Here is a 22,020-nt window from a genome sequence, read left to right as displayed (position 1 = left end):
CCTGATGTCAGGATTGGCCACTAGCTAAAACCCCAGAAGTCTTTGTTCCTCTGACCTTTTGCTAATCTGAACCTACAAATTCTTAGACTTGGTTGACTCCCATTGAAGAGGTTACAGTCCCCTTGATTCCCGGTGGTCAAGGAGCCAAATGAAGAGGTTTAGGGTTGTGTCCCCAAATGATGAGGTGCAGGGTCCCCTCCATTCCCCTAGGATTCAGCTCAGGGCAGTGAGTTGTGGGAACCCCTTTGGTCAGCGCAGCAGTCCTTTGAAGGAATTTACAAACCTGAAAAGCTAGAGTGGCAAAAAAAAAAAAAAAGAAGTTTATTACTGGCATTGGGAAGTCAGCTTTTGCTATACATGAACAGAAAGGCTGAATTTCTTGGTGGTAAGATCCCAATAGAGAGTTATAAAGTTTTAACAGAAAAATCCTATCCTAGCAGAGAAAGTGAATAAGGTCCTGTAAGGGAAATAGGTGAGAAAGAGGGAGTAATACTGAAAAAGCATATCATTTCAGCAGCCAGAGGGTTGCAGCTTATGCCAAGGGGAGAGAGAGGTTCCTTGGCGTGGCATGTTAGGTCCTCTGCAAGGAGTGAGCCCTAAGTTGTCTCTCTTTATAATTGAAACCTTGGCTAGAAGCTGGGGGCAGCTCTTGGTGGGGGCTGGGAGCAGTTTGGGTTGGAATCAGAATAGAAAATCTTGAAATTGAATGAGTATCTCTGTGCTAATTTCCAACTCAATAGGGTTAGGACTGGTCCTTGACTCAACCAGTCCCACCCAAATAACAGAATGAAAACCACTTTATCTTGATTCCTCTAAAGTGGGTCTCTCAGGAGAGAGCTTAGCTTCCCCCCCCCCAAAGTCAGAGAGAAAGAAAGAGAAAGAGTTTCAGGGCTCCCCTCGTCATTCCCCCCTCAAGCAGTCACCCCCTAATTCATTTGGGATAAAGGGCAAAGGTCTCTTCTTCCATAACTGCTTTGAGCTAGCAAGGGTTATAGAGATCATTTGGAGGTTCATGTCAGGAGGGGAGGTGTGAGTTCCGAAAACAACATCTAAGGGGTGTTTGTCCCAGTCAGTCGTTCCATGTTCTCCAGGCTGAAGGGCAGTTGAGAATCCAAAGATTGAAGCCTAGAGAAAACAGATCTCAGGAGCAGATTAAAAGTGGGGTGTCATTCAGGGTTGAGATGGTGACATTTGGGAATGGGGCCTTTTTGCAGCAATTGCAGGAATGTTTCTCAAGCTGAATGTCTCTGCTCAAAGAAGGATATTTTTAAGAAGCAGAGGTTTTCTGCCTCATTTTTTCTAGGGGAAAAAAAACCGTTAGTGTTCCCGATTCAATAGCTCTTTGTGTGACTAGAAAGAATGTTTCCAATTTTACAGTTCCTCATCCTTCTCTAGAGAAGGAGAGCAACAAAATGCTCCCAGACCAAGGCATAATTGTCAGAGACTTGTATGAGACTTCTCTGAGAGAATGCTACTCAAGCCTGGGGTTCCTGATGAACCAGACTTACCCGGGCGTTTGAGTGTCTTAGCTATAGAGTAGACAACAAGTCTAAAGAGAGAGAAAGAAAGACAGGAATCCCCATAAAGGAATTCTGCTCGGGCCTGGGGCTCTCTGACAACTCAAACCCCGTGTTTAAGTGTCTAGCTGGAGAATAGGCAACAACAAGAAAGGCTTTTTATTTTTATCTTGTCCAGATTTCAGGGTTCCTGGTCAGGAAACCAAATGAAGAGGTTAAGCTCCCCTTCATTCCCGATGGTCAGGGAGCCAAATGAGGAGGTTCAGGGTTGTGTCCCCAAATGATAGATTTGGTGCAGAGTCCCCTCAGGATTCAGCGCAGGTCAGGAAGTTGTGGGAACCCCTTTGGTCGGCTCAGAGGTCCTTCATAAAGGAATTTACAAACCTTTAAAAGCTAGACTGGAAAAAAAAAAAAGAAGTTTATTATTGGCACTGAGAAGTCAGCTTTTGCTATGCATGAATAGAAAGACTGAATTCCTTGGTGGCAAGGTCCCGATAGAGGGATATAAAGTTTTTAGAAAAAAAATCCTATCCTAGCAGAGAAAGTGAATAAGGTGTTGTAAGGGAAATAAGTGAGAAAGAGGGAGTAATGCTGAAAGAGAATATCATTTCAGCAGCCAGAGGGTTGCAGCTTATGCCAAGGGGAGACAGAGCTTCCTTCAAGTGGCATGTTAGGTCCTCTTCAAGGAGTGAGCCCTAAGAAAGGGACCTGTATGTGCCAAAATGTTTGTAGCAGCCCTATTTGTAGTGGCTAGAAGCTGGAAAATGAAAGGATGCCCATCAATTGGAGAATGGCTGGGTAAATTGTGGTATATGAATGTTATGGAATATTATTGTTCTGTAAGAAATGACCAGCAGGATGAACACAGAGAGGACTGGCGAGACTTACATGAACTGATGCTAAGTGAAATGAGCAGAACCAGGAGATCATTATACACTTCGACAACGATATTGTATGAGGACATATTTTGATGGAAGTGGATTTCTTTGACAAAGAGACCTAACTGAGTTTCAATTGATAAATGACGGACAAAAGCAGCTACAACCAAAGAAAGAACACTGGGAAACAAATGTGAACTATCTGCATTTTTGTTTTTCTTCCGGGTTATTTATACCTTCTGAATCCAATTCTCCCTGTGCAACAAGAGAACTGTTCGGTTCTGCAAACATATATTGTATCTAGGATATACTGCAACATATCCAACATATAAAGGACTGCTTGCCATCTAGGGGAGGGGGTGGAGGGAGGGAGGGGAAAACAATTGGAACAGAAACGAGTGCAAAGGATAATGTTGTAAAAAAAAAAAAAAAAAATTACCCTGGCATGGATTCTGTCAATATAAAGTAATTATTAAATAAAAATTAAAAAAAAAAAAAAAGGAGTGAGCCCTAAGTTGCCTCTTTTTATAATTGAAACTTTGGCTAGAAGCTGGGGACCATTCTTAGTGGGGGCTGGGAGCAATTTGAGCTGGAATCAGAATAGAAAATCTTGGAATTGAATGAATGTCTCTGGACCAATTTCCAACTCAATAGGGTTAGGAATGGTCCTAGACTCAACCAGTCCCACCTAGATAACAGAATGAAAACCAATTTATCTTGATCCTCTGGAGTAGATCTCTCAGGAGAGAGCTTAGCATTTTCCCCCAAAGTCAGAGAGAGAGAAAGAGAAAGAGTTTTGGGGGCTCTCCTCATCACCATCATCTAATTTTCCAAACATAAATGGAAATGGTGGCCTCTGTACTTTTTTTTAACTCTGAGATTCTGTAGTTATTGATTTCCTCTTTCCCCATAATTTCTGTAAAAAGTCTTTTCTTTATAAATATTCAACTATTCTAATCTTCCTTCTTCCCATGCAAATGTAGAGCAGGCTCAAAGTCTAGAAAAACTATCTTTCTTATTATTAACAATCCTAATAATCACTAATATTTATATAGTGTTTTGAGATTTACAGATCACTTAAAATATTTTTCCTTATCTCATTTGACCTCATTTTATGAGCTACATGCATTCTGCCAACTAACCTTAGCAATTGTTCCTTTACCTTTTCTCCTTATTCACTCACATGAAAGATCATAAGAATTTTGAGGTTAAAAAATGTTAAGGTCTTCCCATGAAGCAACCCTATCAAATTTTATTGGAACTGATTTAAACTGATGTTAACACAAAGCAGTTGTGTAATAGATTAAGCAGGAAAAATAAAAGAAAGCTTTAAACTCTCAAAGTGAAGTCTTTAATAGAAACTTTGCCTTAATAAACAGGTGAAGTCAACAAGTGTGTTTTAATGCCTACTATGTACCAGTGTGAAAAAAGAATATTTCTTTCTTATTTTTAATAACTAATTATCATTTTAGGACTAAGGTTTTTTTTTTTTTTTTTTCTACTTCCTCATGTGGAAACAAATCAATGTGGGAAATCTCTCTTAGAGAATTACTCAGGTCAAAATTCAATAAGACAGTAAAAGAAATTCCAGGTATGGACTCATAGGTGTATTCCTCCTTATTGTGTTTGTCAGACAGACTTGGAAAAGGTTGATTCTTTCTACTTTCTAATATGAAGACAAATGATATGGAAATTAATGTCTCTTTGAGTAAGATTTGAGTGACTGATATCACATATTCCAAGACTTTAATTTTAATATAACCTATACTTGTCTTTGTGTTAACAAATCTAATTGCCAGCCCTAAGGAATATCTTCTCATAGAAGGGCATATAAACTGTGACCTATATAAACTAGAGTCTTTTTTCCTCTGAGAATTGACCAAATGACCACTCTTTCATTAATAACCTGCTGCTCTTATTAATAAAATGATTGGATTACTTAGAAGCTATGTGTCTCAAACTTTTTAATTTTCACAAAAGAAACTGTGTTAAATGCCAGGGATTCCAATAATAATAAAAATAATAGTTCCCCCTCTCAAACAAATCACAGTTTAGTAGGGAAAACAATATATAAACAACTGTTGTTTGTCCTTCATTTTTCCAAAGAGGACTAATGACATAATGGGTGATGTCTTGACTTGCATATTAATTGGATTTAAGTGAAATAGTTGCAGAAAATTGTCAGCTCCACTCTCCCTGAGTCACTGAAATCCAGTTTCAGGACAAAAGGCAAGGCAAATGTTGATAACCCAGAATGCAGTGGATACCCTTGGTGTCTTCAGTGTCTAACCAAGCTCTAAGAACTCCACAGCACCTGCTTCAGCTGTCTTGATGGCTATTGGAACAAATTGATGGATGAAAACATCCATCCATTCCATTGAGGGAAATCTTCATATACTCAAGGTAGATATGCTCCTAAGTCATTGATTGGTTGGAGGCTTGTTGATCACTTCAACTTGTGGAGATGGTTTACCAGGATGTAACTCCTGTGCATGCTACATATTCTTAGAGCTTCAGGTGAAAGTTGGGTGAGTCAGGTAGGCACAAAAGATGGTTGAGAAACCTTGAAAAGATTTAGTGAGATTTCCCATCAGAGATTTCGGATCTCTTGAATACCTCATCCACCCCATAAATAATTAGATACAAACAAGATATAAATGCAGTATAAACTAGAGATAATCTCAAAGGGAAGGCAACTTCTAAGATTAAGGAAGAATGGAAAAGATATCTGAGGAAGATAGTAACCATAAATACAAGATAAGAACTAGAATTGAGTCTCATGGTTTTGGTTATTAGGCCACTTTATTTTTTTTTTTTTTAAACATTGATATCAAGGTGAGATCTTCTTCTGGAGAGGAAAAGGCCATTCCAGTCAAGATTTGTAGGAAAAGAAAAAAGAAAGAAAGAAAGAAAGAAAGAAAGAAAGAAAGAAGAAAGAAAGAAAGAAAGAAAGAAAGAAAGAAAGAAAGAAAGAAAGAAAGAAAGAAAGAAAGAAAGAAAGAAAGAAAGAAAGAGAAAGAAAGAAAGGAAGGAAGGAAGGAAGGAAGAAGGAAGGAAGGAAGGAAGGAAGGAAGGAAGGAAGGAAGGAAGAAAGAAAGAAAGAAAGAAAGAAAGAAAGAAAGAAAGAAAGAAAGAAAGAAAGAAAGAAAGAAAGAAAGAAAGAAAGAAAGAAAGAAAGAAAAGAAGCCTCTTAATATTGTTGCTTGTTTGGTTAGTTAGTTCCTATCCCCTCATTACCAGTCCAGGGAAAGGAGAAGAGAGGAAAGAAGAAGAGAGGGAAGGAACTTTTCTTTAGGTTAAAAGCCCATTCCTATCCCTACAAGGAAGAAATAGCACAATAGCTAAAGGTGAAGACCACAGTTTTATTTCCAGTTCAACTACATCTAGCAGTAGCCAGTAGATCAACAAAATAATATTCAACCTGAGACCAGCAGGAAACAATGTCTAGCAAAAATTACATCTCCAACAGAACAAAGACAGTAGGGAACAACATCAGAAACATGAGTGGTTCTTCCATGTATGTCTTAGCTATATGTGTTCCCTATGTATATGCTGCTTCACATGTATGGCCCGGCTATACATATTTCCTATATGTGTACATTGATAATATGGATTTGTGGGGCAGGGATATTTCATTGCTACTTGTCTTAGTACGCTATTTCATTAAATGACCATTTTTCTTCTGAGTTAATTATGTTCTCTGTTGGATTAGTAAAAGCAAATATGTGAATTATTGTTTTGAGTAGATGCAGATCCAAAGAGTACATGGAATCTGGGGTAGACTTATCTGGAAAAGTCACATGTGAATTAGTGGAAAGTACTTCAAGTTGCTAAGTAATAGTAAATGACCTAGCCTCTTACTTCAGTAAGGAAGATAAGGAACATCTTACAGTAGGGTGCACATAACTTGAGACAAGCAATAATTATGATATTGTTTCATTTTGTGACAAAACTATTCATATGTTCATACTTCTACTGATGCTAGGCTGACTTAATACATTTTACCTTGTCCAATTAGTTCTCTATCAATGGAGAGCAAAATTCCATGTCGTGCATTTCAATTGATCTCTTTTACTGTGTTATTATATTATAATATTATAGCAGCTGTTGGTATAAGTCAAATATTTCAAGGACAAAATAATATCAGTTACAAAGGACACTGGTCAAAAAATAAGAAACAAAGCCAAAAGCTAGAATTATGGTTCTAAAACAGTCAAAGTAATCTTAGAAAACAAAGATTTTCAAGGAGATCTGTCAGATGGAGGATTTGTTACTGATTCCTTTCTTAAGGTGGCAAAATAGCAAAAATACCAGTAAAAATCATTGCTATGAACAAAAAATGTTTGTCATAAGCAAGACAATATGAAAACTGAAATACTGAGGAAAGAGGAGAAATGTCATTTTTACTGATGAAATTCACTCTTTCATGCAATCATGTGCCAAAACCATTCTCAAAAAGTCTATATGAGTTTATAGACATTTTTACAATATAAAACATACATCTAAAAACAAGTTTGGGAATTTGTTTTATATCCAGTGGGCAAAGAATTTTGATTTTAAAAAAAAAAAAAACATATTGCCATACTGAGAAGCAGCTTCATTCCAGAATCACAAAAATTTTCAGATGGAGATAAAATACTACAACAAATCTTGCACTTTGATGTACATAACAGAAGGGTAGGAACATTTCTCAGATGGAAATAAACAGGTTTTGATGGCTTAAGATATAAATCCCATTAAAAGCCAATTAGATGGGAAAAATGTGTTGTTTATCAAAGGTATGCTTACTATCTGTGTGTTGTTGTTGTTGTTTTTCAAATAATGCTTGTCAGAGCCAAATGCCAAATGAAATTTCAAAAGCTTATATTATATATATTATATTTATGTTAAAAGATGAAATTGAAAGTTTTACTAAAAAAAAGTTAATATATGAAAAAATAAAATAGAAAAATGTTTTTTTTAAGAAATGTTTACAACTACATATGACTTTATAATGGAAAATAACCTTCCCAAAGATTTAATTGCAAGAGTAATAACTGATCATCTTAACAGCCTGGTTTCAGAAATATTTTCCTTTTAATTTTGATTCTAAAAAATTAAGTTGGGTTCATAAACTACACTCAATTGAAATAAAAAGCATCAGTCATCAGCCATTAAAAGTTAAGAAGTTGCCAAATTATCAAGCAATACAGATTTGAAATTTGAGTTTCCTAAAAAAATGTTAAATGAATTTTCAATTGAGATTACAACAGAATTTCCAGTTTCTGAATTGTCCCTAAATATATTTCTGTCATTCTGTACTATGTATTTATGTGAAGCCACATTCTCCAGCAATAACAATTATAAAATCAAAATATTGGTCAAATCTGAAAAAATGTTAAAGATGATTTATATCTTGCAGTGTCAGATATTCTGCCAAGATGTAATTCTTGATGTAAAAATAAGCAAGACATCCATCTTATTAGTATGCAAATTTGCTTTCTTCCTTGATAAATGGTAAAATTATATGTATACCAAAGAATTGTTTTAAAACAAATTTCTTTTTGATTTATTATCTGTAAATATCTGATTTGTATACTTATTTTGTACACCTATGTATATGGGATCATGTAAAAACTCCTCAGGCAAAAAAGGGTTGAGAGTAAAAACATTGTAACAAGCCCTGATTTATGCCCACTATCACCATTATTATTCAATATTGTATTAGAAACACTAGCCTCAGCAATAAGAGTCGAGAAAGATATTAAAGGAATTAGAGTAGGAAATGAGGAAACCAAACTATCACTCTTTGCAGATGATATGATGGTATACCTAGAGAACCCCAGAGATTCTGCTAAAAAGCTATTAGAAATAATTCATAATTTTAGCAAAGTAGCTGGCTACAAAATAAATCCCCATAAATCCTCAGCATTTTTATACACCACCAACAAAATCCAAGAGCAAGAAATACAAAGAGAAATTCCATTCAAAATAACTGTTGATAGCATAAAATATTTGGGAATCTATCTACCAAAGGAAAGTCAGGAATTATTTGAGCAAAATTACAAAAAAGTTTCCACACAAATAAAGTCAGACTTAAATAATTGGAAAAATATTAAGTGCTCTTGGATAGGCCAAGCAAATGCAATAAAGATGACAATACTCCCTAAACTAATCTATTTATTTAGTGCTATACCAATCAGACTTCCAAGAAAATATTTTAATGATTTAGAAAAAATAACAACAAAATTCATATGGAACAATAAAAAGTCGAGAATCTCAAGGGAATTCATGAAAAAAAAAATCAAATGAAGGTGGCCTAGCTGTACCTGATCTAAAATTATATTATAAAGCAGCAGTCACCAAAACCATTTGATATTGGCTAAGAAATAGATTAGTGGATCAGTGGAAAAGGTTAGGTTCACAAGACAGAATAGTCAATTATAGCAATCTAGTGTTTGACAAACCCAAAGCCCCTAACTTCTGGGAAAAGAATTCATTATTTGATAAAAACTGCTGGGATAACTGGAAATTAGTATGGCAGAAATTAGGCAAGGACCCACACTTAACACCATATACCAAGATAAGATCAAAATGGGTCCATGATCTAGGCATAAAGAATGAGATTATAAATAAATTAGAGGAACATAGAATAGTTTATCTCTCAGACTTGTGGAGGAGAAAGAAATTTGTGACCAAAGATGAACTAGAGACCATTATTGATCACAAAATAGAAAATTTTGATTATATCAAATTAAAAAGCCTTTGTACAAACAGAACGAATGCAAACAAGATTAGTAGGGAAGCAACAAACTGGGAAAGCATCTTTACAATTAAAGGTTCTGATAAAGGCCTCATTTCCAAAATATATAGAGAACTGACTCAAATTTATAAAAAATCAAGCCATTCTCCAATTGATAAATGGTCAAAGGATATGAACAGACAATTTTCAGATGATGAAATTGAAACTATTACCACTCACATGAAAGAGTGTTCCAAATCACTATTGATCAGAGAAATGCAAATTAAGACAACTCTGAGATATCACTACACACCTGTCAGATTGGCTAAGATGACAGGAAAAAATAATGATGAATGTTGGAGGGGATGCGGGAAAACTGGGACACTAATGCATTGTTGGTGGAGTTGTGAACGAATCCAACCATTCTGGAGAACAATCTGGAATTATGCCCAAAAAGTTATTAAACTGTGCATACCCTTTGATCCAGCAGTGTTTCTATTGGGCTTATACCCCAAAGAGATACTAAAAAAAGGAAAGGGACCTGTATGTGCCAAAATGTTTGTAGCAGCCCTGTTTGTAGTGGCTAGAAACTGGAAATTGAATGGATGCCCATCAATTGGAGAATGGCTGGGTAAATTGTGGTATATGAAAGTTATGGAATATTATTATTCTGTAAGAAATGACCAGCAGGATGAATACAGAGAGGCTTGGAGAGATCTACATGGACTGATGCTAAGTGAGATGAGCAGAACCAGGAGATCATCATACACTTCGACAACAATATTGTATGAGGATGTATTCTGATGGAAGTGGATTTCTATGACAAAGAGACCTAACTGAGTTTCAATGGATAAATGATGGACAGAAACAGCTACACCCAAAGAAGGAACACTGGGAAACGAATGTGAACTATTTGCATTTTTGATTTTCTTCCCGAGTTATTTTTACCTTCTGAATCCAATTCTCCCTGTGCAACAGGAGAACTGTTTGGTTCTGCAAATATGTATTATATCTAGGATATACTGCAATATATTTAACATATATAGGACTGCTTGCCATCTTGGGGGGGGGTGGAGGGAGGGAGGGGAAAAAACGAAACATAAGCGAGTGCAAGGGATAATATTGTAAAAAATTACCCTGGCATGGATTCTGTCAATACAAAGTTATTATTAAATAAAATTAAATTAAAAAAAAAAAAACAAGCCCTGATTTAGACCCTTTCTGGCTCTTCTTCTGATCTATTGATAGAACCGCAGGCTCTCTAGACCTTGCTATCTATACCACTGCTGTAGGCTTGGGCTTTGCCATGCTCCTCATTCCTCCCAACTGAACTTTCTTTTATGTGTTATTTCCTCCATATAGAATTTGTGCTCCTGGAAAGCAAAGACAATTTCACTTTTCTATTTGCATGGCCAGTGGTTGGCACAAAGGAAGCATTTAATAAATGCTTTTTTCATTCATTTTACTTCAAAAATGAGCTGCAAAATACAAGAGGTATAAAAATTTGGAACCCTTCCTCCTCTTCCATCTTACAGGCAAAGGAATTATTTGTATCAATTAGAACTTAACAGAAAAAAAGTCCTTAGCATGAATGGTGATTAAATTTCTACTGAGGTCTTTCCCAACTGGGAGTGAAAATCTACAGAGACTAGAGTCCCAGAGGGGACAATATGAAAAAGCCCAACCAGAGAAGTCATTATTTTGAGAAGGTAAATCTTGACCAAAAGTAAACTGAAATTGCATACTGTCTCAATACAATTCTCCTAAGGCACAAGGAACCTGCCCACTTCCAGGAAACATTTGTCACAGTAATTTACACAGGTACTTGATACTAGTCCTAGAACAGACTCATTTTCTTGTTCATAAAAGGAGGGGAAGAAAAGATTTCTATTTGGTTTAACTGGTTTGTGACCATAAATCATCCATTTTTTTAGTTCACTTGTGAAAGTCCTTGTGGAGCCCAGCCCTTCAGAAGAACATTAAGAACATTTTCTTGGGAATCAGGAGTACAGTAAGTATGATGTGTGTTATTCTGAAGGAAAAATAAGATTTCTTCAGTAAAGCATTGATTATAATATTGATTGTTGATTTAAATTAAGTTTCATTCTTGTGCAGAAGAGCTCAGACTTGTATCTCCTTTTCTTTGAAAAAGTCTTAATGCATATTTCCCAGAACCATCAGTTCTTGGAATAAATTTCAAATTAATGATGTTGATTCTTTTTTTTTTTTTAAGTACAAGGTAGCCACATTTCATCTCAGTAAAAGCTCCTGAGGAGGAGGAGGGTGGTTTCATCCCTTCTGCAATCTATCATCTCTGCAGCTTACCCTATCAGATTTGAATTTATTCTGTGCTCTTCATTTGAAGAATGGGCTCTAACTTGATGTCTTCAGATCAACTTAGTCTATTCCATTAGATTCAATCCAACAACCAGTTATTAAATACCTACTTTGTATAAAGTACCAGGGAAAGCAACTTCAACTGCAAATATGTCCCATGAAGTCTAAAACTGTATCTAGCCCAGAAAAAAATTAAAAGTGGAAACATAGAAGATATCCTGAACATATTTACTTTTGCAAAATTATCTTTAGCACAGTCATACAAGAGTTAAAATAAAATTAATCAGATTCAGAGGATCTGTGTTCAAGTACCAATCTGCCATTTATCTGTAATGAGCCTGTTAAGTCCTGATTCAGCTTCCTCATTAGTAAGACATGAATAATAACACTTATATTATTTCACAAGATTATGAGGAAAAGTCTTTGTAAACCTGAAAGTTTTAATGTGTGTTTTAATCATTAAAGGCCTAAACACAGAATATAAGGAACCAAACTAAGACTTTTTTCCTTCTTGTCTGATTTTAAGAACTGAGACTGAAAAGTCCATGCAAAAACTAGCATTCCCTGATTAGGCAAGGCCTTAATTATGAAAGTACTATAAATATAATTAATCCCAAAATACTGAAAGCTGAATTAATTAATTTCATAATAATAAAAAAAACACGGCAAACCAGCAATTCCACATGAAATGGTGTCTCTATTATTAGGGAAAGTTAGCAACAGATCTGCCTGCAGCAAACTAAGAATGGGAAACTATTATGATAAGAGAAAACTGAAAATAGAAAGCAACATGAAAGCAGCAGTCCAGGAAACTATGTAAAATACTGCAGAGGGCATCTTCAGCAGCATTTTGAATATGAGATTTTAGGCAAGAATAGTAATGCAAGAACAATAAACCATATATGGTGATTATTTCTAAAGGCATATAGAGTATAAAGACTATATTGAAAAGTACAGTTTGGTACAATGTTTATTCACCTTCATTTCTATAAATGCTGTTTGATTATCCCAAGCTATGGATCTGAATCCAGGTATATGTAAGAATGTTTGCCTCTGAGAAAATGCCTCCTCACTTCTTTGTGGAAGTAGATATTATCACATCTGCCAGATGTGGAGGGTCATGGAGTATCTTGATTCCTAAGCACAAACTAAAATATTTAAAGCTTCACAGGAAAGTGTTAAGAGTTGAGCCATGTAAACTGAGAACATTTGTCTATTGAAGATAACTACAAGCTTCAGAAGATAATATAGGAAGGGCGAGAATAAGGTTTCCTCCCTGAGCACTGGAGGAATTCATATTCCATTACATAGAGAAAAAATCAAACAGTACATGACAGTAATTTTGTGCTGCTGTCCATGCTAAGATTTACTATACATATTGAAAACTGTGTAATTAATGCCTTAACATTTTACAAAGAAGTCTTCCTCCAAAAAAGATGAATACATAATAAGTAACTCTTTTTTATTTTTATTTTTTAATTTTTTAAATTATAGCTTTTTATTTACAAGATATATGCATGGGTTCAGCATTGACAATTGCAAAACCTTTTGTTCCAATTTTTCCCACCACCTCCCCTAGATGGCAAGTTGACTAATACATGTTAAATATGTTAAAGTATAAGTTAAATACAATATATGTATATATGTCCATAGCTATTTTGCAGTACAAAAAGAATCAGACTTTGAAATCATGTACAATTAACTTGTGAAGGAAATCAAAAACGCAGGAGAACAAAAATAGAGGGATTGGGAATTCTATGTAGTAGTTCATATATAATAAGTAACTCTTAAGGAGAAAGGTCACTATCTTCCTTTTTTCTTTTTCTTTTCCCTAGCAATTATAAAATAAATAGGAAGCCAGGACTGTAGTAAATATGTTCATCTGCTAGAATATGAACAGAAAGGAAGAAATTTTATTGTGTAAAAGAAATTTTTTTTGTCATTTAAAAAAAAAAATTCTTCCAGCAAGCTCCTCACCAGCGCTTCCCCCAAGGCAAGCCTAAATTTAAGAAAAAGAAAAAAAGGAAATATTTTTTAAATTCTTTGGAAGAACTCTACTTCCTAGCATGGTTGTCAAACAGTAGTACCCTTGTGGATACTCACAGGGAATATTCAGCCAAGTCCTTCCTTTTCACATTTAACATCTGACTTAATGTCACACATAGATTAGTAATTTGGTAATAGTTCAGGATAAATTTTTTCATTCTGCAAAAATTTTTTCAATCAAATTTGTTACTTATCAAAACTTTTAAACTTTAAAACCAGAATTCTCCTTTCCCTAGATTCTGTAAAGTTTATCATCTTTCCACTCTTTACCCCTTCCTTCTTCTTTGTGGTAGTCAGTTCTTCCAAAAAAAAAAAAAAAAGAAAAAAGAAACTAAATAGTGAAACCAGATGTATAAAAATTTGGATAGAAAGATGACTATTCAAATTTCCTGGCTCTATTCCAGATTTTAAAACAATAGAGTAAGAAAGTTTCCCCTTTGTATAGGAAATACATTCAAACCATATTTTGATAGTTCTAAGATCCTACTTTCTTTCTCTTTACCTGTTTTCTAGAGACGGCAAAGGATATGAGAAATGGCACAGTGGTCACAGAGTTTATTCTCCTAGGCTTTCCAGACATCCATGGAATGCAGGTTCCCCTATTCATAGTGATATTCCTCATCTACATTTTAACCATTTTTGGAAATGGACTTATCATTGCTATTGTGTGGGCAGAGCCTAAACTACAAACCCCTATGTACTTCTTCCTTAGCAATTTGTCCTTCTTGGAGATTTGGTACACCACCACTGTCATTCCCAAACTGCTGGAAACTTTTGTGGTGGAAAGGACAATCATCTGTGTTCCCTGCTGCCTGCTGCAGGCCTTTTTCCACTTCTTTTTGGGCACAACTGAGTTTTTGATCCTCACAGCCATGTCCTTTGATCGTTATCTGGCCATCTGCAAGCCCCTCCACTACTCTACTCTCATGACCAGCTCCCTCTGCCTCCAGCTAGCCCTCAGTTCTTGGATGATAGGATTCACCATTGTCTTCTGTCAGACAATTCTGCTTTTTCAGTTACCTTTCTGTGGCAACAACATCATCAACCATTTCTACTGTGACATTGGCCCCATCCTGAAAATGGCCTGTGCAGACACTAGCCTCCTGGAGTTTCTGGGTCTCCTGGCAACTATTCTGATTATACCAGGGTCACTGGCCTTCACAGTGATTTCTTATATTTATATAGTGTCCACTATCCTGAAGATCCCCTCGGCCACTGGACGCCAGAAGGCGTTCTCTACCTGTGCTTCTCACCTAACTGTGGTTTCTCTGCTATATGGAGCAGTTCTGTTCATGTACTTGAGACCCACAGCACATTCTTCATTCAAGCTAAACAAAGTGGTATCTGTGCTCAACACTATCCTCACCCCACTTCTGAATCCTTTCATTTATACCATTAGAAACAAGGAGGTAAAAGGAGCCTTGTGGAAGGCAATGGCATGCCAAAAAGCCCATTACCATCAGTGAGATATACTGTGTAATAAAGTGACTTCAGTGTGAAAAGAGGTAGAACCCAAGTTTCTAAGAAAATATTGTGTAGTTCAATGACACAAAACAATGAAGTAAAATGACTAATTGGTTCTTTGAGAATGTGTTGCTTATGAAAAGAAAGGAGCTTCTGGCTTAGATGGAAGAAAAAAACCTAATACTGCTTTGGAAAAACACTCCCTCCCCCCTAGTTGGTTGTGGTAGAAGGTGAGAGATATGAATACTTTCCCTAATAAGTTTTGATGGTAGTTCATAGGCACATGAAGTGAACTATTTCTCATACTTGAGAATCATTTCTGATACCTACCACTGGCTGTAGTCTAAGCAAATACTCAGTTGCACAAGTCTCAAACTAAGCTGGTGTTCTCACAGAATTAGCATATTAAAGAAACCATTAGAAGTGAATCAGAACCCCTAGTTATTTTATTGTAATGAGTATTATTCCCTATTATCTTTTTTATATAATATAAAACTTTGTATTACTTATTGTTATATAATATTAGCTCTTCACATTTTAGTATCAAAGAATATAGGAGCATTGATTTAGAGCTAGAAGAAAATTTAGGTATCTCCTAATATAATTACCTCATTTAAAACATGAGAAAACTGAGGCCCAGAGAAATGAAATGACTTGGTCCACATCCTAGCATCAGTCAATGGAAAAGTGAGAACTAAAATTCAGATTATCCAATTCCAACTCCAGTGAATGTCCTTCCCATTGCATTACTCAATCCAGATATCTTTGATCTGTTCCATGATTCATACCAAAAAGGTCAAACACAAGTTCAAACTTTCTGATTCAATAATATGTATCATGATGTCACTGACTCCTGTTCTATCCAATTTCCTGTGCACCATTATAGCTTTTGCCATACTAGGAAGGAATCACATAAAAAAACTACAGCCAATAAAACAGAAACAGCCTATCACCATCATTTCTTTTTGGATCCCTGGATATTATTTTTCTATTAATTTTTAATGATGAAAAGGCTTAGAGATAGTTCTGAACCAAATCTTGTTTTATTTATAGATTACTGAGACCTTGAGTTGGTTGGTTGCTGAACACAAAGCCTATCTCTATCTTTGCCTTTATATAGAATCAGATTCTTCCTTTGTATTTGAAAAGACCCATTCAGGATATAAGCCAGCCATTCCTGTGGCTAAGAATCAATTGCTTCCTTTGAGGTTCAGGTGTCCCAGTCAAACTCATAGTACTTAGTACTAATTAGTGCACAATACTATCTAGATCTCTTCTCAAGTTCAGAAGACTGAGGTTCTTTCTTCATTGCCCCTATAAGAGGATGTCTATCTCCAAATTTTAAAAAACCTAATTTAAGAAAATGTAAACTTAAAAGATAATTATTCAAAACAGAAAAGAGCTCATGACTGCAAAAGGATATGTCAAAATATTTTAACAATTCTCTTACTGCATGCATTTAAAATAGTCTTCAATTCAGCAATTCAGGAAGTAGTGTAAAACAAGTTATACCTCTGGTTCAGGCATTAGATTGGTTAGAGTAACGAATTCATTTGCTCTAGCATCTGGAAAATTACTCCTATAAATCCTTTCTCTGTCAACTGCATCCTTTTCCTTCCACCCTTTCTTGCCCTATGTAAGAGAATTTCTTTCTTTCCAATCCCTCCTATTGACTTACCTTTATAGCACCTAGCATATTAACTTAAAATTGTGTATTTGATAAATATTTGAAGAATTAATAGGCCATTAATGGCCATGCCCAATAGTCTAAGGAAATTGGAATTCATGATACTGACTAAATCAATTTGCAAAATCTTTATGTAGGGGAATGCAAATTTGTTGTTTTCCCCCATAATATATACCTCTCAGCTGATCCAGAGCATAATTTTTTTTTTAAGCTTTTTATTTACAAAACATATGCAAGGGTAATTTTTCCACATTGACCCTTGCAAAACCTTGTGTTCCAAATTTCCCCTCCTTACCCCCACTCCTTCCCCTAAATTAGGCAGGTAATCCAATACATGTTAAATATGTTAAGATATATGTTAAATACTATATATATGTTAAATACTATACATATATATTAACATATAATATATATGTTAAATACTATCTATAGTATATATAAATACTATATATTTATATATAGTTATGTAAATAACTTCTTAATATATTCTTATTATTATATTGTATATATTATTATAAAATAAATTCTTAAAGTAGTTAAAAGCCTGACCATCAAAAAAAAAAAAAAGTGCTTAAGTGTTCGAAGGGCATTGAAAGAGAAAGCCAAAAGAAAAAGATAGACACATCGAGTTAGGCATAAAGATTCAAAGCAAAACATACATTTGGTAAAGGCAGAGAGATTTGTGGAGTGGGGAAAGTCAGAGGGGACAAAGAGACAGATACAGAACCAGGGAATAACTAAGAATAGAATAGTGGCAAATAAAAAGAGAGGGGCACAAAGAGAATCAGGGAAGGAGGCAGAGACATATAAACGAGTAAGGGAGATGGTGTCAAAGGGACACACACAAAAAGAGAACTCATATACAGGAACTCAAAAATATACATGAAAGAGAAAGAGGGCAGAGACAGAAACAAGAAATGGAAACACAAAGAAAGGACAGAGAGAAGGGTATAAAAAGAGACTCCTGAAGGCTAAAAGAGAGACAACAAAATTGGGTCGGGCATGGGAGGGAGAGACAGACAGGGAGAAAGACAGCAGGGAGGCAGAGACAGAGAGATAGAGACAGAGACAGGGAGAAGAGGGGGAGAGGAGGGAAGGAGGGGCGCGGAAGGGAGAGACAGAGACAGAGAGAGAAAGATACAGGGAGGGAGACAGACAGGGATACAGAGAAGACGAAGTCGAGAGACACAACACAAAAGAGACAGTTGTAGAGAGTCGGGAAGAGACGACAAGCAGAGGTACGAGGAAAGGACAAAATAGGTGAGCAGAAAGGATAGGAAGGACAGGGGGACAGAGCCAAAGGCTCAGTAGTAATTGACAGGTTTTCGAGGGGTAAGACCAGATCTGGGGGTGTGGCTAAAGCAGGCTTGGCTCGTGCACGGGAGTGTACTTCCGGTTCGGCCACCTAGGGGCCTCTTCTCTAGGGAGAGCACCAGAGAGTCACCACTTAACCTCCCATAGCCTAGAAAGGCTCCAGGCAAGGTGTGGGGGCGGAGCCTTCTGTATCTTCCGGTTCCGGACGCTGCGTCCCCACGTGTTCGGGACCTGTTTGGCCCTGCACTGCCCAGATCCGGCGCTGCCGCTTGGCTCTGGGGTGGGTGGGAGAGAGCCCGGGGAGGAACCGCCGGAGCTGCCGGAGCCGTGAGTGCAGGCACTGGGGGCTGGGGGGTGGGTGCCCCAGCCGTACGAAGGCGAGACGGGCTGGACTGAGTTAGACTGTGTAGAAAGGAGGGGGAGGGGCAGAGGAACGGAGACCCGCCCCTGTCTCGCCACCGCCCCTGAGCCAGATGAGGGTTGAGGGGGGTAAAAAGAGGGAAAGGGGGCTGTCTCTCTGTTAGGGCGGGGGAAGCAGGTGCTGGGCCTAGGTCCTGAGTCTAGAGCAAAGGGGCAGCGGATGACGTTGTGACTCCGGCCTGCGGCTGCCCTGCTCAGCCGCCGCAGCTCCGGCCCCCCGATCACCTCAGTTCCCAAGTTCTTCCTCCGTGAGATCGCAGCCTCTCAGCCCCCCTACTCTGGGAGTTGGGGGTTGGATCTGAAGCGCCGGGGCGGGGAGTGCAGGTGTCTCTTCCTACTCCCCCTTCTGCAGCGCTCCCACTAACATGCCTCCCACTCCCAGTTCCAGGGTTTGTCTCTGCCCTGCCCTACCCCCCCTGAGCGTTTCCTCCCTTACCCCATTCTGCCTTCCCCCTTACCCACCCACATCCCGGCAGTATCCACTCTTGCCATGCCCTACCCGACCCCTGGACACTTGTCTTCTACACCATTACCTCTGTCAGCCCAGTTGCTCTTTCTCCTGTTTAGGACCTGGCCATTTGGGAGGGGGTGGGGAAGTGGTTCGAGTTCCTTTCCTAGTTTTGTCCGTGGGAGGAAAGCCTAGTGTCAATTCATAGGCTCGGGCCTTCTGGGCTCCTTGGCCAGTTGCACCTCGTCTTACCGGACATGGGGGCAGTTCTGTGCTCTAGCCACTCGGTTCTCCCCTCTCTTTACTGACAGTCTACGTCAAGCTTGTCCAAATGACTGAAGCCTGGAGGGAGCAGTGTCCTACCTAGCCCTCTGAAGTAGCATCTCTACTCGGAACTCTGGGGGTTTTTTTGTTTTGCTTTGTTTTGACTACCCTATAGCACCTGGCTGGGTGGCTCAGATTAGTTAAGGAAGCTAGCTTGACACCCCGGAAAGGAAGCCTCTGGGAGTCTCTTGTTCTTCCCTCAGCTTTCCTCACTCCCTATTCTGAACTGGCCCCTGGGCATTAACCACAGGACACCTGATAGAAAGTGTGACAGTCACTCCCAGGGCCTGCAGTTGCTGATCTTGGGTAATTTTTTGGACTCTTAAATTTCTTGGAATTGGGAGTGTGTGTTTGTATATGCGTGGGGGTAGGGCTGGGGCTGTGAATTTTCCATCTTTTGGAATTCATAGTTTTTCCATCTTTCTTTTACCAACCCTTCCCCTCACAGGATTGTTGTGACAGTCTAGGTTATGACTCTATTTACTATAGTGAAAGAGTCTTGGGATACAAAGAATATTCAAATAGAGTACATTTCAACTTTCCAGTGCCTGGTTTTCTCTGTTGATACTCCCCTTCTAGTTAGTAATCCTTTTATAACCCTGACCTCTAGAGGCACTGCCCTTTCTCTACAGTTCACCTTTCACTCCCTGCCATAAATTAAGCTCTCTGTCAGTCTTTCAGTCCCCTAGGTTCCTGGAGAAGCAAGATTATTTTCTCACTATATCATGTTTGAGACCTGTCAGTCACCAGTTCAGTCACACTGTTGTGGAAAGAGAACTACATAGGAGTTTTCAATGTCCGTAGATCTCAGTGTTACTCTACCCCACCACTAACTTGCTTCATGTCCTTAAACAAGTCACTTAGCCTCAAGGGATTAGACTAGCTAGTGCTTGAGGTTTTATTTGCACAGATTTTGAACTACTAGAGAGATCTACCTTTTTTCAATCTCAGGCTCTAAAAAGTCCATACATCTTTGTCCACAGAAACTTCCTGACATCCTCCCTAGATTTTGAGCATTTCTTGATTACATCTTTGATTTTTTTTCCCCATAATTATAACTTTTTATTGACAGAGCCCATGCCTGGGTAATTTTTTACAACATTATCCCTTGCATTCACTTCTGTTTGACTTTTCCCCTCCTCCACTTCCTCCCCCAGATGGCAAACTGTCCTATACATATTAAATATGGCACAGTATATCCTAGATAAAATATATGTGTGCAGAACCGAACAGTTCTCTTGTTGCATAGGAAGAATTGGTTTCAGAAGGTAAAAATAGCCCAGGAAGAAAAACAAAAATGCAAATAGTACATTCATTTCCCAGTGTTCTTTCTTTGGGTGTAACTGCTTCTGTCCATCATTGATCAATTGAAACTGAGTTAGATCTCTTTGTGGAAGAAATCCACTTCCATCAGAATACATCCTCATACAGTACCGTTGTTGAGGTATATAATGATCTCCTGGTTCTGCTCATTTCATTTAGCATCAGTTCATGTAAGTCTCGCCAGTCCTCTCTGTATTCATCCTGCTGGTCATTTCTTACAGAACAATAATATTCCATAACATTCATATACCACAATTTACCCAGCCATTCTCCAATTGATGGGCATCCATTCATTTTCCAGTTTCTAGCCACTACAAACAGGGCTGCTACAAACATTTTGGCACATACAGGTCCCTTTCCCTTCTTTAGTATCTCTTTAGGGTATAATAAGCCCAGTAGTAGGACTGCTGGATCAAAGGGTATGCACGGTTTGATAACTTTTTGAACATAGTTCCAAATTGCTCTCCAGAATGGCTGGATGTATTCACAATTCCATCAACAGTGTATTTTAGTGTCCCTATTTTCCCACACCCCCTCCAATATTCCGCATTATCTTTCCCTATCACTCTAGCCAGTCTGACAGGTATGTAGTGGTATCTCAGAGTTGTCTTAATTTGCATTTCTCTGATTAATAATGACTTGAAATATCTTTTCATATGGCTAGAAATAGTTTCAATTTCTTCATCTGAGAATTGTCTGTTCATAATCCTTTGACCACTTATCAGTTGGAGAATGGCTTGATTTCTTATAAATTAGAGTCAGTTCTCTATATATTTTGGAAATGAAGCCTTTATCAGAACCTTTAACTGTAAAAATGTTTTCCCATTTTATTGCTTCCCTTCTAATCTTGTCTGCATTAATTTTGTTTGTACAAAAACTTTTCAATTTGATATAATCAAAATTTTCTGTTTTGTAATCAATAATGATCTCTAGTTCTTCTTTGGTCATAAATTCCTTCCTCTTCCACAGGTCTGAGAGGTAAAGTATCCTATGCTCTTCCAATTTATTTATAATCTCATTTTTTATGCCTAGGTCATGAACCCATTTTGACCTTCTCTTGGTGTATGGTGTTAAGTGTGGGTCAATGCCTAGTTTCTGCCATATTAATTTCCAATTTTCCCAGCAATTTTTGTCAAATAGTGTACATCTTTGATTTTTTACCCATCCTTCCCTAGCTTCACTCTTTGAGTCCACAGGATTTCTTTAAAAATCCCCCTCAAAACTACTCTTTCATCTTCCTTCCTGTATTGGATCTGTGTAGTTTGGAGATACCAGCCTTCCATCACAATTACTGTACCCTTTTGGTTGCTTTTTAGCAAAATATTTACCAAGATAGCTTCATATTAACACTTGAGCACATCCTATCATAGTGTTTCATAATTATTCTTTCACCTGTAGCACTTGTATGTTATTCTATTTTATTCACCTGCATTATTATTAAAATATTATACTTTATTCCCTGTAACACTAGCATATCCACATTTTTACTATATCAAAGCATGTTGACCCTGATGATCTTAGAATTCCTATCCTTATATAAT

At 37.4% G+C, this 22,020-nt stretch overlaps 2 protein-coding genes across 4 annotated transcripts in view; both read left to right on the top strand.

The window, feature by feature from the left end:
- The first annotated feature begins 14,023 nt into the window (after positions 1-14,023).
- Positions 14,024-14,965, top strand: LOC127557972 (olfactory receptor 6X1). The gene has a single exon (XM_051991217.1). The coding sequence runs from the start codon at positions 14,027-14,029 to the stop codon at positions 14,963-14,965; it is 939 nt and encodes a 312-aa protein (XP_051847177.1). The 5' UTR covers positions 14,024-14,026.
- A 3,208-nt stretch (positions 14,966-18,173) lies between these two features.
- The window catches only part of ZNF202 (zinc finger protein 202), a 29,617-nt gene continuing 25,770 nt past the window's right edge, over positions 18,174-22,020 (top strand). For all 3 annotated transcript variants that reach the window (XR_007951979.1, XM_051985875.1, XM_051985874.1), the window contains exon 1: positions 18,174-18,291. The gene's annotated coding sequence lies outside the window, so the exon portion shown is untranslated. The remainder of the gene's footprint in view (positions 18,292-22,020) is intronic.

Source organism: Antechinus flavipes, chromosome 3, assembly GCF_016432865.1.
Source record: "Antechinus flavipes isolate AdamAnt ecotype Samford, QLD, Australia chromosome 3, AdamAnt_v2, whole genome shotgun sequence".
Taxonomy (NCBI): domain Eukaryota; kingdom Metazoa; phylum Chordata; class Mammalia; order Dasyuromorphia; family Dasyuridae; genus Antechinus; species Antechinus flavipes.
This window is presented reverse-complemented; position numbering and strand designations above follow the sequence as displayed.

What these genes read in the sequence shown, in the direction of transcription:
- LOC127557972 (XM_051991217.1), top strand. Translation starts at nt 14,027, where the DNA reads ATGAGAAATGGCACAGTGGTCACAGAGTTTATTCTCCTAGGCTTTCCA.